The sequence below is a fragment of the Lentinula edodes genome, assembly GCF_021015755.1.
Source record: "Lentinula edodes strain Le(Bin) 0899 ss11 chromosome Unknown C8R40scaffold_3, whole genome shotgun sequence".
NCBI lineage: Eukaryota > Fungi > Basidiomycota > Agaricomycetes > Agaricales > Omphalotaceae > Lentinula > Lentinula edodes.
The window spans coordinates 1,702,238-1,718,120 of record NW_025764309.1 but is presented as its reverse complement, the minus strand read 5'-3'; the positions used below and the strand labels follow the sequence as shown (position 1 = coordinate 1,718,120).

At 46.0% G+C, this 15,883-nt stretch overlaps 1 protein-coding gene across 1 annotated transcript; it reads left to right on the top strand.

Annotated features, from left to right (window-relative positions):
* Positions 1 to 5,200: 5,200 nt before the first annotated feature.
* Positions 5,201 to 6,266, top strand: C8R40DRAFT_470179 (uncharacterized protein). The gene is made up of 4 exons (XM_046235165.1): positions 5,201 to 5,292; positions 5,347 to 5,841; positions 5,893 to 6,113; positions 6,209 to 6,266. Exons 2-3 carry the CDS (start codon positions 5,562 to 5,564, stop codon positions 6,069 to 6,071), a joined length of 459 nt encoding a protein of 152 aa, XP_046091253.1. The 5' UTR covers positions 5,201 to 5,292; positions 5,347 to 5,561; the 3' UTR covers positions 6,072 to 6,113; positions 6,209 to 6,266.
* The last annotated feature ends 9,617 nt before the right edge of the window (positions 6,267 to 15,883 follow it).

Here is a 15,883-nt window from a genome sequence, read left to right as displayed (position 1 = left end):
TTTATCAATGACAACAAATGCTTGATCCTCACTGATCAGACATAATGGGCAATGACTACAGGCCTTGACAACATTGTGTGATATTGAGAGGTGAAAGAGGTCTCCTCATTGAGACTGTTGGATCAAACAACTGAGTAGAAAATTTTACTTTACCTGCAATGGCACTACATTACTGTTATTCAATCTGGTTGGAAATTTCAATGGTGCTACATTACTGTAATTCAATCTGGTTGGAAATTTCAATGGTATCTGAGGGTAGCATGTCATTGATTGGCTCATATACAACACTGTTGAGAAGTAAGCTTGTAGTTCCTTGCAATTGTATTGAACTAGATCAAGTTCAATGGCTTCTTGACAGTCTCTATAATCAACTTTGCAGATTCAATTAACATCTCTGGCAAGTGTACAAACTATGGAGATGAGGGTAACAATGGAGGAGGAATTGAAGTAAGGATAATGACACATGCAGTTGCAATATATGTATACATTCACAATGCAGAAGCATGCAGCTACAATGTATACATGCAAGCATGTGCTGAGCAATGGTGAATGGATGAGCCTCCAGGAATATCATCAAGTATATCCAGTGTATAGTATGCCATTTTCATGCAGGTGTTGTAGACATGAAATTCATTCCATGGTGGGGGTATTACATGTATATTGATCAGGGGACTCAGTTCCGTACTTGTGTAGCTGACTAATATCTGAACTTGACACACAGGAAGAGAGCATAAAACAATTGAACAAAAAAGAAGCTTAGAATAATCAGACAGGCAAGTGAGATACATTTGGATGTAGACAGAACTGCAGTGAAGTGTGGCAGTTACTTTGCAGAAACTGTTACTCCAGAAGTTCTGTCCCTCAATCTGCATGGATTTGCATGTAACTTGTGCGGATCGGCACTTAACTTGCACGGACCTGCATATAACTTGCATGTATCCTGCACGTAACTTGCACAGATCTGCATATAACTTGTGCAGATCCTACATGTAGCTTCTGTACCTAACAATCAGAGCAATGAGAGTCCCATTAAACAGACAATCCCCCTCAAACTATTAATGTGATTGTAGCTATTCAGGTACATAGCAGTATTGGCAATGACTACATTGAATATCTCACAAATACCAATTACTCACATGTTGAATCATTGTTAGTAAGACACCAGAACAAAGTTGAGTATTAGATAAATTTTCAGGATAGGAGAATCAAATTGGACCTATAGAGCTCCATTGTACAATATCATTGTCTGGAGCTCAAATTGTGAAGCAATATGACTATGTGGGAGGATCTTGTACACAATATTGTATATTTACAAATTGCACGGAACTGCATAAAGTTGCGCGGAACTGCGCGGAACTGTGCGGCACCAGTCCCACGCAGTGCCGCACAGGTTACGGCAAAAGTTCTGTGCCCCTTTGAAAGCCTGGGCACTTCAGATCACCTCTGAAAAAACCGTCTAGTCAAGAGTCTTGAAAAGGCACCATTCGATGTCTACGCCATGTATACTCACGTATATTTCTTCCATCAGTAAGCTCTATGACCATCAATGAAAGGAAGAATGTCTTAAGAGAAGTTAATGTCTGTTACCTTGTTGATTAAACTTTTGTGATCATTCTTTTTAAATCAAACTAATCAACAGAGGCATCATTTTCATTGCCATTTGAGAAATGCATGGGGTTTTAGGTGGACACAAGTACAACCCAATTCAAAAAATAATGATCATACCAACAAGCCATGCCTTTGGAGATAAAGGGCCAGTTGGTATCTAAGTGTGGAGGATCGAATAAGACAGTAGTGAAGTTATTAATGAAACTGCCATCATGCTGTTCATTCCTGGAGAAATAGAGTAGAGAGAGGGATGATAGAGACATGAGTAGCGGGGGTAATGCCAACAATGAGGAGCAGACCAAGGGACAATAAGTCCTAAGGTAGGGTCTTAAGGTATTGATGTCATGCCCTGACCAGTTAATCATCATTTCCTCAACCTTCCTTCAGAACCTCCCTGTCATGAAGTACGTAGCCCCTATTATTTTCCTTTCTCACCATCTCGAAGCCCTTACTTGTACGATACATCATCCCACCATGATCACATTCCATTGCTGTCAATCCCCCATCAATTACTGATCAACCTGACCCTCCTTCTCCTTCTACTGGCTTCCGCCACCTTCCTTGCCCTTGAACTTGTAAGACCTGGGTCAGAATTGGTCTTAGGATTGGGTTTGGTATGGGGGGTTTATGTTGTAGCATGCTAGGAGCAAGCTGGAGCTCGAAGGGAGCTACGGGAACTGCGACCGAGGACAGGAATGACGTAGTAGTAGTTCCAGTTGTGAGATGTGACCCTTGAAGGGGTTCCTAGAAGGTCCAGGGAGGTCCCTAGGCCATTAATGGAGGAAGATGGAAGTAACAGGGACCAGTAGACGTAAAAGTGTTGCATAGTATGTATGGGTGGTTCTAGCTAGAAACATCAACGTAGGATTGTTGTAGATTGTAGTTGATGTGGGTCTCAAACATGAGAGCTCCCGACAAGGTATAAGCCCAGGAATGAGGTCCCGGGAAGTGGGGGTAGTGGTTGACATCCTCAAGTGGTGGAGGGAGTAACAGAGAAGCAACATGTAGTTTGACGTAAGGGATAGCTTCGACATTACCTAGGTCAAGGTCCCAGAGCTTGTGGAGCAGTTGGGGAGCTCAAGGTGGTTTGGGGGAGGTTGGCTCACCAAAACAATAGATGTTGGGGAGCTTTAGTATTGGTCAAGGGAGCTCAAAGACTCAGCCGGGTTGCTTAGACGTGAAGTAGAAGCGTGTATTGGATTGTACAGATTCATCTCCTTCTTTGATCCAGATGTTATTGAATCCCCATTGGACGTCCATCTTGGTGAAGATTTTGGAATTCTTTGTCAATGAGTTCCTGGATCAATGGGAGTGGGTACCGATTCTTGACAGTCATGTCATTTAACTTTTGATAGTCCTGCACAGGTCATAGTGTCCCATCTTTCTTTTTGACAAAGAAGAAAGGTGAGGCCATGGGTGAATGTGATGGTCGTATTTGTCCCGATCTAAGATTTTCTTCTAGGAATTCATCTAGAGCTTTCTGTTCTGGTGGACTGAGGGGATAAACTTTGCAATCAACTGGCTTAGAGCCTGGTGTTAACCCATAGCATGATCCCATGGTCGTCATTTGGTCAAAATCCTTTTTACTAAATACATCAGCATACTGTAAGACCTGGGTCAAAATAGGTCTTAGGGTAGGTTTGGTATATGAAGTTTTATGTTGTAGTGTGCTAGGAGCAGGCTGGAGCTCAAAGGGAGCTACGAGAACCGCGACCGAGGACGGGAATGACCTAGTAGTGCCTGGAACGATGAGATGATGACCCTTGAGGGGGTTCCTAGGAGGTCCAGGGAGGTCCCTAAGGCGTAGGGAGGTTAAGGAAGAGTGCGGGACCGTACGGTATTGCGTAGTAGGAGTTGTACTCGCTAGAACGTCAATATAGGATCGAGTAGGGCGTATATGCAACTGGGTCTCGAGAGTGTAAGCTCCCGAGAAGGGATATGTCAGGGAGGGTAGGTCCCTGGGGGCTGAGCTTGAGGATGGACGTCCTCGAGTGTGGGAGGTGGTAACGGAGAAGCAATACGTAGTTCGACGTTACCTAGATCGAGGTCCCGAAGCTTACGAAGTAGCTAGGGAGCTCTGGGAGGTTTGGGGAAGGGTAGCTCACCAAAGCGGGTAGGCGTTGGGGAGCTTTAGTAATATTCGAGGGAGCTCGGGGACTCACTCGGAAGGCTTAGACTTGAAGTGAAAGCGTATATTTGATCGTATAGACGATCAGAGAGACAATAGACAGAAGTAGAGAGAAACAGAGGTAGAGAAACAGAGAGTAAAGAGAAATCCGTATGGTTAGCAGGTACAAAGGGACAGGGACTGGACCTATGCAAAAGGGTGTGTGTTCAAAATATACCAAGCTGGGGCTTGGGGACGTGTCAGAGCTACTTAAATAGGTACGGGAAGTGGACAAGGGAACATCAGGGGATCTAGTGAACATGAGGCGGTAATCGAGATTGATACTTAATGGAGTTGCTATAGGGGGTCCTGTATGCGCGCCGGGGAATGTACGTGTGTCGGTGAAGGACGTTTGGGTAGGTATATGGTGGTACTTGTGTGGGGGAGGTGCAGGATGGAAGTGCATGATGGTACTTGGGGAGGTGACTTGGGAGGTGTAGGGGAAGTGCAGGAGGTGTATAGAGTGTGTGACAACGTGTGGCGGGTACTGGGGCTGGTCTGGTTTTAGGCAGGGCATGACACATACTCATTGAGGTATGGAGTAGCGGCATCTGTAGTAGCAGTTTGTACTTTGATATGACCTTGGTCGGAAAGATACCCATTCCAATCGAACCAGAAGATCTGTTCACCATTGACAAGCTTTTCCCCTGTACCATCATCCTCAGGTGATTCATGGTGTGGCAAATACCCACATTTGTCAGGACAATGTTTGAACGTTAACATAGATTCCTTCCAATCAATGCTGGGATTGTGATAACGTAGCCAGTCTATGCCTAGGAAGATATCTGTCTTGCCTAAATTGGTAACTGCCATATCTATTCGGTCGGCATAATCACCTATCACCATTCGGACTTGTACATAGCCTTCTATGGAACCATTTTTATTCAGAGTGCCATCGGCATTATAGACCGGCATTTTGACTGGTAACTCCTTGACAGTAAGCTGGTACTGTTCTACAAAATCCTTATTGATACAGGACCCTGTGGCTCCACTGTCTAGGAGGGCTTCTGCTTCAATCTGCATACCATTGTCAATATTCTCGATAGTAGTCCAACTTCAGCTCACGTCCTCGGGTACCTCGGACAAATCTCTTGCGACTTTTGAGACTGGTAACTGCTTCCATTGTGGTTGCATGATTTAGATTTCGTATAGCCGTTACCGTTTCTTCCAATGCCTCTCTGACATGGCTTTCAGGCATCCAGGCTCTAAGAATTCCTATAGCCATGGGGAGTTTGTCCATTTGTAACCACTGCGCCACCCATTCAGGTGTGTTTGGTTCATATCTCTCAGGTTTTTCCTCAGTTTGGTTCGTCATTGTAGATAGGTTATTTTTATTGGGCATACCAGTACTATGTCAAGCCCATGCCTCGGGCCTCCATCTTGCCACTCGGTATTCCGAAGATCTACCGTTTATTGTAATCTCTCACTGTGGGGAAGAACACGTTTTGGCACCTCCAAAATCCATCCATTATCCGTAGATTTTTACCAAAAATTGACTGATTTTGGGATGTCGAAAAGTTTGTATATTTCTCATATAGCTGGATATAGAATATGAAGTTCATATTGTGCAGTTATTCTGAATTATCTACCAATAATATTGAGGATATAATAATGACTTTGTGCCTCACAATTTGTTAATATTTTTGGCTGCTCGAAATTTGAAATAATTGTAACATAACCTACCAGTGAACATGAGGAACATAGTCCGAGCTTATTTGAAACAATCATACAATATTCTCCCATAGATAATTTAAAATTTTTGCGAGATATTCACCTAACAAAAAACATGAGGTTTTTCAAAATAACCTCGCCGAGGTTATGCATACCCGATGTTGGGACATCGAGACGTCAAGACGTCGTTGATATCGGGACATTGAGACACCGGAACGTCGTCGATGTCGAGACGTCCAAACATAGAAACGTCACTGGTGGTCGGGATATCAAGACGCGTGACATCCAGGACATTCAGGATGTGCCAGTGCAGCCACAGGCAGCCACTATGTTCTGTGAAATGATAAGAAAAGCCTTCCTCAGGGCCTTCTGTGTATTTATGGATGGGGCCAGAAGTTATGTCATTCCTACATAGGTCGTGGTGGTCAATACTAACCTAATACTAGGTGAAAACTGGCATGTTCCAACATGTCCCGAATTTCCTGAATGTCACGCATCTCAATATCCCGACACCAGCGACATTTCTATGTTTGGATGTCTCAATATCAACGACATTCCAGTGTCTCGATGTCCCGATATCAACGACATCTTGACGTCTCGATGTCCCAACATCGGGTATGCATAACCTCGGCGAGGTTATTTTGAAAAACCTCATGTTTTTTGTTAGGTGAATATCTCGCAAAAATTTTAAATTATCTATGGGAGAATATTGTATGATTGTTTCAAATAAGCTCGGACTATGTTCCTCATGTTCACTGGTAGGTTATGTTACAATTATTTCAAATTTCGAGCAGCCAAAAATATTAACAAATTGTGAGGCACAAAGTCATTATTATATCCTCAATATTATTGGTAGATAATTCAGAATAACTGCACAATATGAACTTCATATTCTATATCCAGCTATATGAGAAATATACAAACTTTTCGACATCCCAAAATCAGTCAATTTTTGGTAAAAATCTACGGATAATGGATGGATTTTGGAGGTGCCAAAACGTGTTCTTCCCCACAGTGTCTTCCTTATTGTTCTTTCTCGCTACACATACCCTTTCATTCTAGTCTCTCTTTATTGTCTTTTACTTTACCCTGCAGGACTACATGTATAGCTCCTAGTAGTTAGTCAGGCATTCCGCCCTGATACGCCGATCCGTAGATATAAATACTGCCTGTACGCTACAGTAGTTCCTCAGTTTAATTATCGACTTAGACTCCCTTTCTATCTCAGCCCATCTCTTAAGTCTTCAGGCTCATTACCTCGAAGCTCTCTCTATAGCCTTTGGACTTATAAGTTCTCTGGCTCGCTCCTCATCACCAGCGATACCACCGCTCCGACTTGGCTGCTACTGGTTCCTCTCTTCTATACTCTCGATCTCCGGGGACTAAAGGCGTAACAGCGGTGTTGTCAATAACTTCACTACTGTCCCACTCGACTCCCACACTTAGACACCCTGTGACCTCTGGCACGGTTACACGGTGTACATGATCTTAACATACTACCAAATTCAAAACTAAATTGACTGTCTACATATGACAATGACAAAAAGTCCGATACTGATTCTGAGATTGGCCCCGGCAAACCTGCGTCTACTGCTGGGGCAGGACAAAACCCAATTCCTTGGCCATGGCCTCCTGATCCTCCTGTGTCATCCAGCTCCACATGCCTCTGACAAACTGCGGTTTCGGCACTTTCTCTGGACAGAACTTCGCAATGTGGCCTTGCTTACCACAATGGAAGCATTCCCTTTCGCAATGTGCAGCGTCAATGTCCATTGGTCTGCCTGCACCTTTGAAAGTGGTTCCGGTACCGTCTTTCTTATCCTGGGTGGGTACCGCAGGGGTTGGAGTCTTAGTCACTGGGGTCTGTGTCATCTGTGGTTGCTATCTTTGGTTACTAGGTCCTTGCCCAGCATCCCGCTGGTATCTGCTTGACCAGTTGCGTCGCATTTCTTCACAACGCCACCACATGTCATTGATGCTGATAATCTTCTGTTTGAGCTCATCAAATTTCTCGATTCGCTCATTGCTAGTACCATATACTTGATCGATCAACTTTGGCTTTACGTTCATCTCAATCAGCCTGATGACATAGGGGGCATCCTTGGCATATCCAGCATCTCGCATGATGACTTCAAATTTCTTGAAGAAATCCTTTGCCCTCTCATTGGGGCCTTGATGGAGATGTTCTAGCTTCTCCTGTGCATTCTCTGTGAGTCCTTCATCTAGGAAGGAGGCATTCAATGCATCCTTAAATCCTTTCCATGTGACTCTCCATTCCTCCTTGTCATCATTGAAGTTATCATCTGTATAGTTCTGGACCCAGCTACTGACTTTGGGACCTTGCATATATGAGATTGCAATGTCAATTTGCTCATTGTCTTTAGTGACCTTGTTCCTTGGATCACAAATATAGGCACGGCGCCACTCCTTGAACTGGGTTTTGTCGCCGTCAAAGATACAAGGTTCTCTAAGCAACGACTTGCCATGAATCTGGGAAGTGGTAACGGGGGCGGGATTGGAAGTAGGATTAGACATGCTGTAGTCAGGTGGTATGTAAGCGGGTATGAATGAGGTGATGTTCCGTTCAATTGAAGATGAGGTGGATGGAGCAGATGAATCGAGGGTGCGGTAACGATCGGTTTGTACCAAAAGTCTAGGTCATCCTAGTCTTGAGGTAAAATCCATTATAGGGAAGACGAGTTACTAATGCAACTCGGTGGTGATGATGGGAAAATGTATGATTGGATTTGTAGAAGTCAGAAGTAATGTGGGGAAGATTTCAAAAATAGAGTACGATGATGTGGGAAGCAGCCTTCCTGTCATGCCTCGCCCCAAATTCCATATCCCATAAGCTCCTTGACGTAGTTCCCAACCTCCTCAGCCCCCCTTACCTCCTCAACCACTTCTGAACCCCTGAGAACACCCCCAACGCCGCAAACCTCCTCACGGCCAGGACAACCTCCACTAATCTTAGTTCCCCTCAATGCAACCGAACCACTCCACGACAGGGTCCTGGAACCCCGCACATGCGCCCATCATTCCGTCCTCCTGTCCGTCCTGATGTACTTAGAAACCCCATTAAGTGCCCGTTTCGTACTATGTCTCTTTGTTAACTTCCCTATACGTATTTAAGCAGTCCAGTAGCGTCCAGAAGCCCAGCTTGGTATATTTTGAACACACACCCTTTACATAGGTCCAGTCCCTGTCCCTTTGTACCTGCTACCTATACGGAATTCTCTCTACTCTCTGTCTCTCTACTTCTGTTTCTCTCTACTACTGTCTATCGTCTCTCTGATCGTCTATACGATCGAATATACGCTTTTACTTCAAGTCTAAGCCTTCCGAGTGAGTCTCCGAGCTCCCTCGAACATTACTAAAGCTCCCCAACGCCTACCCGCTTGGTGAGCTACCCTTCCCCAAACCTCCCAGAGCTCCCTAGCTACTTCGTAAGCTTCGGGACCTCAGTCTAGGTAACGTCGAAGCTACCCCTCACGTCGAACTACGTATTGCTTCTCCGTTACCACCTCCCACACTCGAGGACGACCATCCTCAACCCCAGCCCCCAGGGACCTACCCTCCCTGGCGTATCCCTTCTCGGGAGCTTACACCCTCGAGCCCCAGTTGCATAAACTACCTACTCGATCCTATATTGACGTTCTAGCGAGTACAACTCCTACTACGCAATATCGTACGGTCCCGCACTCTTCCTGAACCTCCCTACGCGTTAGGGACCTCCCTGGACCTCCTAGGAACCCCACAAGGGTCACCATCTCGTCGTTCCAACCACTACTAGGTCATTCCCGTCCTCGGTCGCGGTTCTCGTAGCTCCCTTCGAGCTCCAGCCTGCTCCTAGCACGCTACAACATAAACCTTCGCATACCAAAACCTACCCTAAGACCCATTTTGACCCAGGTCTTACACTTCCACTCTCGACTGATGAACAGATGCACCCTCCCTGTCTAGGAATGGAGCTCGCTGTGCATGCAAAGACCCCTCTCCAAAGATTAGTGATCAGTCGACGCTTTTGTCTGCCAGTACAGTGTTGGACTCAACATTACACCTTTGTACTATAGGCGACACTGCTCGAAGAGAGAGTAGAAGTCTGTAAAGGGTTGGTAAAAATGTGAGCGGGGATAACTGTGATAGGGATATAATTGTGTAGCGTGTGACAGGTGGTAAGAATAGCTTTGATCTTCTGTCAGTGACTGGTTCTTGTCACAAAGCGACAGCGGCAGGGTGACTAGACCAGGGAGGCAGAGCGATTGAGCAGAGCAACGGTGCGGAGCGACTGAGCAGAGTGGTAATGCGGAGTGACTAAGCAGAGCAGAGGCGGACTGGTCCCAAGCTGGTCCCAAGATGATGACAGAGTTATATTAGTATCGTAGTTGTAAGTACTGGCAAGTAAGCACGTACCTGGTCCCAAGATAATGACAGAGAGGTCAAGATAAGGGACCAGGTAGTGGGGGTTGGCTTTATATACACAATCTGGTCTGCGAGAACTGACGATGTAATACTGTACAGTTTGAGAGTAAAGAAGGTGGCGGAAGCCGGTAGAAGGAGAAGGGTAATTGATGAAGGGGGTCAGGTGGCTCAGTAATCGATGAGGGTTTGACAGTGGTGGGACGTGAAAGTGATGGAGTGATGTATTGTACAAATAAGGGCATAGAGACGGTGAGAAAAGGAAAATGATAGGGGCTACGTACTTCATGACATTACCCCCCTCCTTATGACCATTGCCCTCGATAACGAGCTTGCCTCGTTTTTGTGTGAAAGAGAAAAGAAGGAATCTAATGGGCACTCCAACCAACCAATCTAATACACAATATGCGAGTTCACTGCTATCAAATTTAATAGCAAGGGGTAGTGTTGGCAAAGGTTCCGCAAAGCTTTGAGAGCTAAGTAAGAAGCTTTAATGAATCAATTTGAATTGTTCTAAGGATTCGATATATTCCTTTGATCAAGGTAGATTCAGCACGATTTGTGCTTTGATTGTATTGATATGGGTATATCAAGAATTGGGGGTTTGAATCAAAGTAAATTAAAACCGAAACACACAGACTCCTACAGAGGGCTAGAACTATGTGCTGGCACAACCACACAGTGTGATTTGCCCTTAAGACCAACGACTGATCCTAAGTTCGAAGAATACCCAACAACTGGATATACTTCTCGCAGTCACAAGGAGCAGAACACGATGTTCCTATACTCACAAGTGCCGGGCCCGAATGGCTGCTAGCGAAGAGGTTTCAGTCTGGCGGGAGTGTGTCTTTCCTTTTTACAGATTAGCACTGCAACGTCGTCCCAAAATCACTTGTATTCCAGATACATCGGATCGCTATTTATACATACAGAATATAGAGTCGCACAGTACAATTAATTTAATACAATAAACATTCGGAACCGCAAGGAAACTTCTACAATCGGTCAGATACTATTTAATTTGAATCCTCATGTCCTTATTTGGTCCACAATGGTTCCAAGATTCAACTATACCTCCAAACATAGGTAGGTACTTCGTTATTCATTTAATTTAATTGTTTTGGAGAATGACTCGAATGGTGTTCAACTGTCATTGCTGTTCAACACTTACTTTGATCGTTTGTCACCTCATCCGGAGGCAAATCAGCTCTCCTCGATTCTAATCCTATCAATCTGATTCATCTGGATTAAACTAATTGCTTCTCTCTTTCAATAGACACCCATTGTGCCTATACTCTATCAAGGGAGTTACGCATAGTATTCATTTAATTGCATTCTTCAATATTTTCTACGTTAGGACTCTTTGACATTCATTTGATATGTCTTCGGAGCCTCGCAGTACTTCGATCGTTCTTCTAGTCATTTCCCTCAACCATGCAACTTGATTGGTCTATTAGACTAAATCGCAGTCTTTTAGATTAAGGCATGATCTCGTTCTAGAAGGAGTATTTGATAATTCCTGAGTTCTAGAAAGTCATTTCGAGTCAATCCTCGGCTCATGGTCACTTGAGTAAGTTCTTCCAAACTCCTGCCAGTGTAAGGTCCAATAAGAATACCCTTGGTATGTCATACGTGAATGGTCATCCTTCGGATGTAGTCCGAGTCTGGTATAATCCTGCTTGACAAACAGGTAGACTGTTATCCGAAGGTAGTATCGGGGATGGGTAAACTAACCAACTTGTGGTAGTATGGGTATATGGTCCCTTCAACTTATTAGACTGATTCAGTATTGACTTTGACTGTCAATCTGGGTCTCAATTACAGTCCTCTTGATACAAATCTATGCGTGAAAATGTCACAATTCAAAGCATAGACGTCTAGCCAAAATTTAGGCATGTCATTGATGGTCAAGCTTTAGCTGCTGAGGGGTGTTTCTTGTGAAATGCTCGAACGATCTTTGGCACGCAGCTAAGGTTGGGTGCTGGTTCCCATGAGTTATGTCCTGCATCATAACCCTTCCACTTAACCAGGTATTCCAACCTCTTCCACCGAACCCGACTGTCCAAAATCTCCTCAACTTCATACTCCGGCTCGTCTTCATCTTCTAGATATACCGGCTCCAGTGGTGTTGGTATTTCTCCATTGATAGTGTTCCCTTTCCAGGGATAGAGTTTGTCAACATGAAAGACAGGGTGAATGCGGTCAAGGGAGATGGGGAGGTCAAGGCGGTAGTCCAGTGGTCCGATTTTCTAAGGTCCAAGTTGTCGATCCCCTAACTTCTCACTGGATAGTTGGAGGTTGATGTCCTCCGCACTGAGCCAAACAAAATTTCCAACTTTGAACTGGTGAGCCTTCCGTTTTCCTCGTTCATATCCTTCTTTCTGTTGCTTCTTCCCTAAGTGCAAGGCGGCCCCTGCATCCTGTCAGGCTTCTCGGAGTATCTGTATGCAGTCATCTACCGCTGGGATCCCGCTGCGTTGTCCAACTGGGATGTTAAACAAGGGTAGATATCCATAGGTGAGCTTGAATGGGGACATGCCAAGTGCAGAATGGGTTCGTGAGTTGATTACAAACTCCGCCATGGGGAGATGTTCTGCCCAGTCATCCTGTCGACGACCTACGTAGAGTTGAATGTACTTTTCTACTTCTTGGTTGGCGCGTTCGGTTTGACCGTTGGACTGAGGACGGTACCCAGATGTAAGGTCTGATTTTATTCCCAGTCTAGCGAGTAGAGATTGCATGAGTTTGGCTGCAAACTGAGGCCCACGGTCGGATTTGAAGTGGAGAGGGAGCCCATGAAGACGGAAGATTTCCCTGTAGTAGATGTCAGCCACACCTTCCGCAGTGATGGAGCTAGTACATGGGAGGGTGTGGATTTGTTTACCATAAAGATCCGTGCAGACTAGGACTGCGTTGTATCCTTGAGAGTTAGGTAGTTGCGTTATCAGGTCCACCCCTACCTCTTCCCATAGACCCGCAGGTACGTCCAGTGGTTGAGTTACAGCTCGTGGGTGTCGTTGGATCTTTTTGCGTGCGCACGTCTCACATCCCTCTACATATTTCTCCACAAAGGAGCGCAGTGTTGGCCACCAGAAGTGGGTACTAACTAGATCAAGTGTTCCATGGAGCCCAGGGTGTCCAGCCGTGGAATAGTCGTGGCATTGACGCAGTACTTCCGTGCATAGGTCATCGTCTGCGGGTACATATACCCGTCCCCAGTAATAGACTAGACCGTTGTCCTCTTCCCATTCGGTGATCCCATTAGCCAAGTGCTGTAGTCCATGCTCTTTGACTGTTTTGAGACCTTCCAGTACCTGTGCTTCCCGCTGTGAGGCTTTCCGGATGTGATCCTCTAATGGGTTCCATAGGATAGAGGCAGCAATTTTGGTGAAATGGTTGGGCTTAAGGACCGTCTGCTGTTGATTATCCTCATTGTCTAGTACCTGGTGGGCTGCCATACGAGAGAGAGCATCTGCCTGAGTGTTTGTTCTACCGGGGCAATGGATCATGTGGAAGTCAAATCATGAGAGGTATAGAGCCCAGCAAGCTTGTCGACGGGTGAGGTCTTGAGCTGTGCGCCAAAACTCAAGGTTGGAGTGGTCAGTGATGATGTCGAATGGCTGGGGTAGTCCCTCTAGGAAGTTCCTCCAGTCCTTCAATGCTTCTATGATGGCTAGCATTTCCCGGTCGTAGATCTCGTAGTTTCGTTCCGCTGGTTGCATAGAGGCTGATCTGAAGGCGACAGGATGCCATTGGCCATCCTCTTGCTGCTGCATGAGGGCACCGCCGGTAGCAAAGCCTGATGCATCTACCTCGATTAGGATCAGTCTGTCCGGAGTCCACAGGGCTAAGATGGGTGCGGAGATGAAGGCTTCTCTGAGGGTATCAAATGCTTTCTGCTGGGTGTCCATCCAGGTAAAGGATATGTCTTTCCGAGTGAGGTCATTCAGGGGCCTGGCTATCCTTGCAAAGTTCCGGATGAAGCGCCGATAGAAGTTAGCAAACCCAAGGAACCCTTGTAGCTCTCGAAGGTTAGTGGGGGCTGGCCAGTCGCGAACTGCAGCTACCTATACCGGGTCCATTCTCACCTCCCCTTCCGATATAATAAGGCCTAGGTATTCAATCTGTTGTTGTTCAAATTCACACTTCTCCGGTCGTAGGTACAGGTCATGCTTCTCCAGCCGGGTTAGTACTTCCCGTACCACTTGTCGGTGCTCCTGCAGGTCACTGCTAAAGATGAGTATGTCGTCCAGGTAAACTGCTACCTTTCCAGCTGCTATAAGGTCTGCAAATATGGCATTCATAAGTGCTTGAAACGTTGCAGGGGAGTTAGTGAGACCAAAGAACATAACCTTAGGCTTGAACAGCCCTCGGGTGGCTGCAAAGGTTCCTTTCCATTCGTGACCTTCCTTAATCCGGACATTGTTACAACCCCAGCGGACGTCAAACTTGGTGAAATATCGGGCCCCTTGAAGCTGACTAATAATATCAGCAACCAAGGGGAGGGGATAGCGGTTCTTCACAGTGTATTCGTTCAGTTTGCGGTAGTCCTGTACGAAACGTAGTTTTCCATCCTTCTTCTTAACAAAGAAGACTGGGGACGAGATGGGTGATTTAGAGGGAACAATGTAGCCTTTCCGCAGATTTTCTTCCAGGAAGCGATCCAGCTCCTCCTGCTCATTTAGGGACATGGGGTAGATCTTGGTGCGCATGGTTGCCGGTGCTCCAGGCAAGAGATCGATTGTATGGTCCCAGGGTTGATGGGCAGGTAATCGTTCGGAGGCGGATTCTGAGAAGACCTTCTTGAATTCACGGTACTGCTCAGGGACCATTTCTGCAAAGGTTTTAACAGGTTTGTCTCAGTTGGCTTCCTCTGCTAGCTGCTGCAAATAAGTGAATCCCGCTGCACACCAGACTTCCTCAGTCTGTTCCTCTAGGATTCCTGCTTTAACCCATGCCCGACGGGTTTTGTGATTGCCTTGGATTCGGTGTATCGGAGATTCCTCCACCATTGCTGGTTCACTCTCTTCAAGGGTCACTGCCAGTGGCACCTCCAAGCGGGGAGGTTCTGGGTTTGGGAGTTCAGGGATGGGGCTCTCTGTGTTAGCAGCAGCTAGGTGGGGGTATGGAATCTCCTTGTCTTGGACTTCTTCTATAGTTACTCAAGGGGGTTTCACTGAAAGTCGTCCTTTCTCCCAATCAATCTCCGGATTTACCTTCCTTAACCAGGGAAGTCCAAGAATAAGGTCTTCACCTCCTAAGTTGGTGATCAAGAAGTCCATCCATTGCTCCTGATTATCCACTGTGAGTGCTAGGCGTGCAAAATGGGTGATCCATCCGGCTCGGTTAGGTGTTCCATTGATATTAAAAATGTCAATTGGTTTATGAAGGGGTGCATATCTTACACGGTTCCGGGTGGCAAAGTCTTGGTTTAGAAACAGGGCAGTAGCTCCACAGTCTACCATGGCTGCAGTTGTTATACTATGGTTCCTTCCTCTTAGTCTCGCATGAATTCGAAAATGTGGGGAGCTGGAATTTAATTCCCGGATCGATGATATTGTACATGATGGGAGCGAGTCATACGAAGAGGTAGCAAACATAGTAAACTGATTACGGGGTACTCTCGGTGCAGCCAAAGCGGGTACCCTCTTTAAAAACCCTGTTGAAAGCCAGAGGACGAGGAGGACATAGTGTTAGCACGATCAAGTAATTCCCTTATTTGACCAATCTGGTTGGAGAAATCCTGGTTAGGGGGGCTCGGAGTAGCAGGTACAGTAGCCAGCACGGGTGTTGGGGTTGAGGTGGCAATCTGGACGGATTCATTTGGGAACAGAGAGAATGGTGCGGGTCCCGTAGCTGATATCTGCTGGCGCCGAGGTTGCTGGCGTCGGCCTCGGTCTCATCCAAGTCCCATGAACTTGTCTTGGCAGACTGCTTCCAGATGTCCTCGACGTCCACAATAGCGGCAGGTAGTTTCTCGGTGTGGGCAGTTTTGCTTGACATGACCTTGAGCACCAC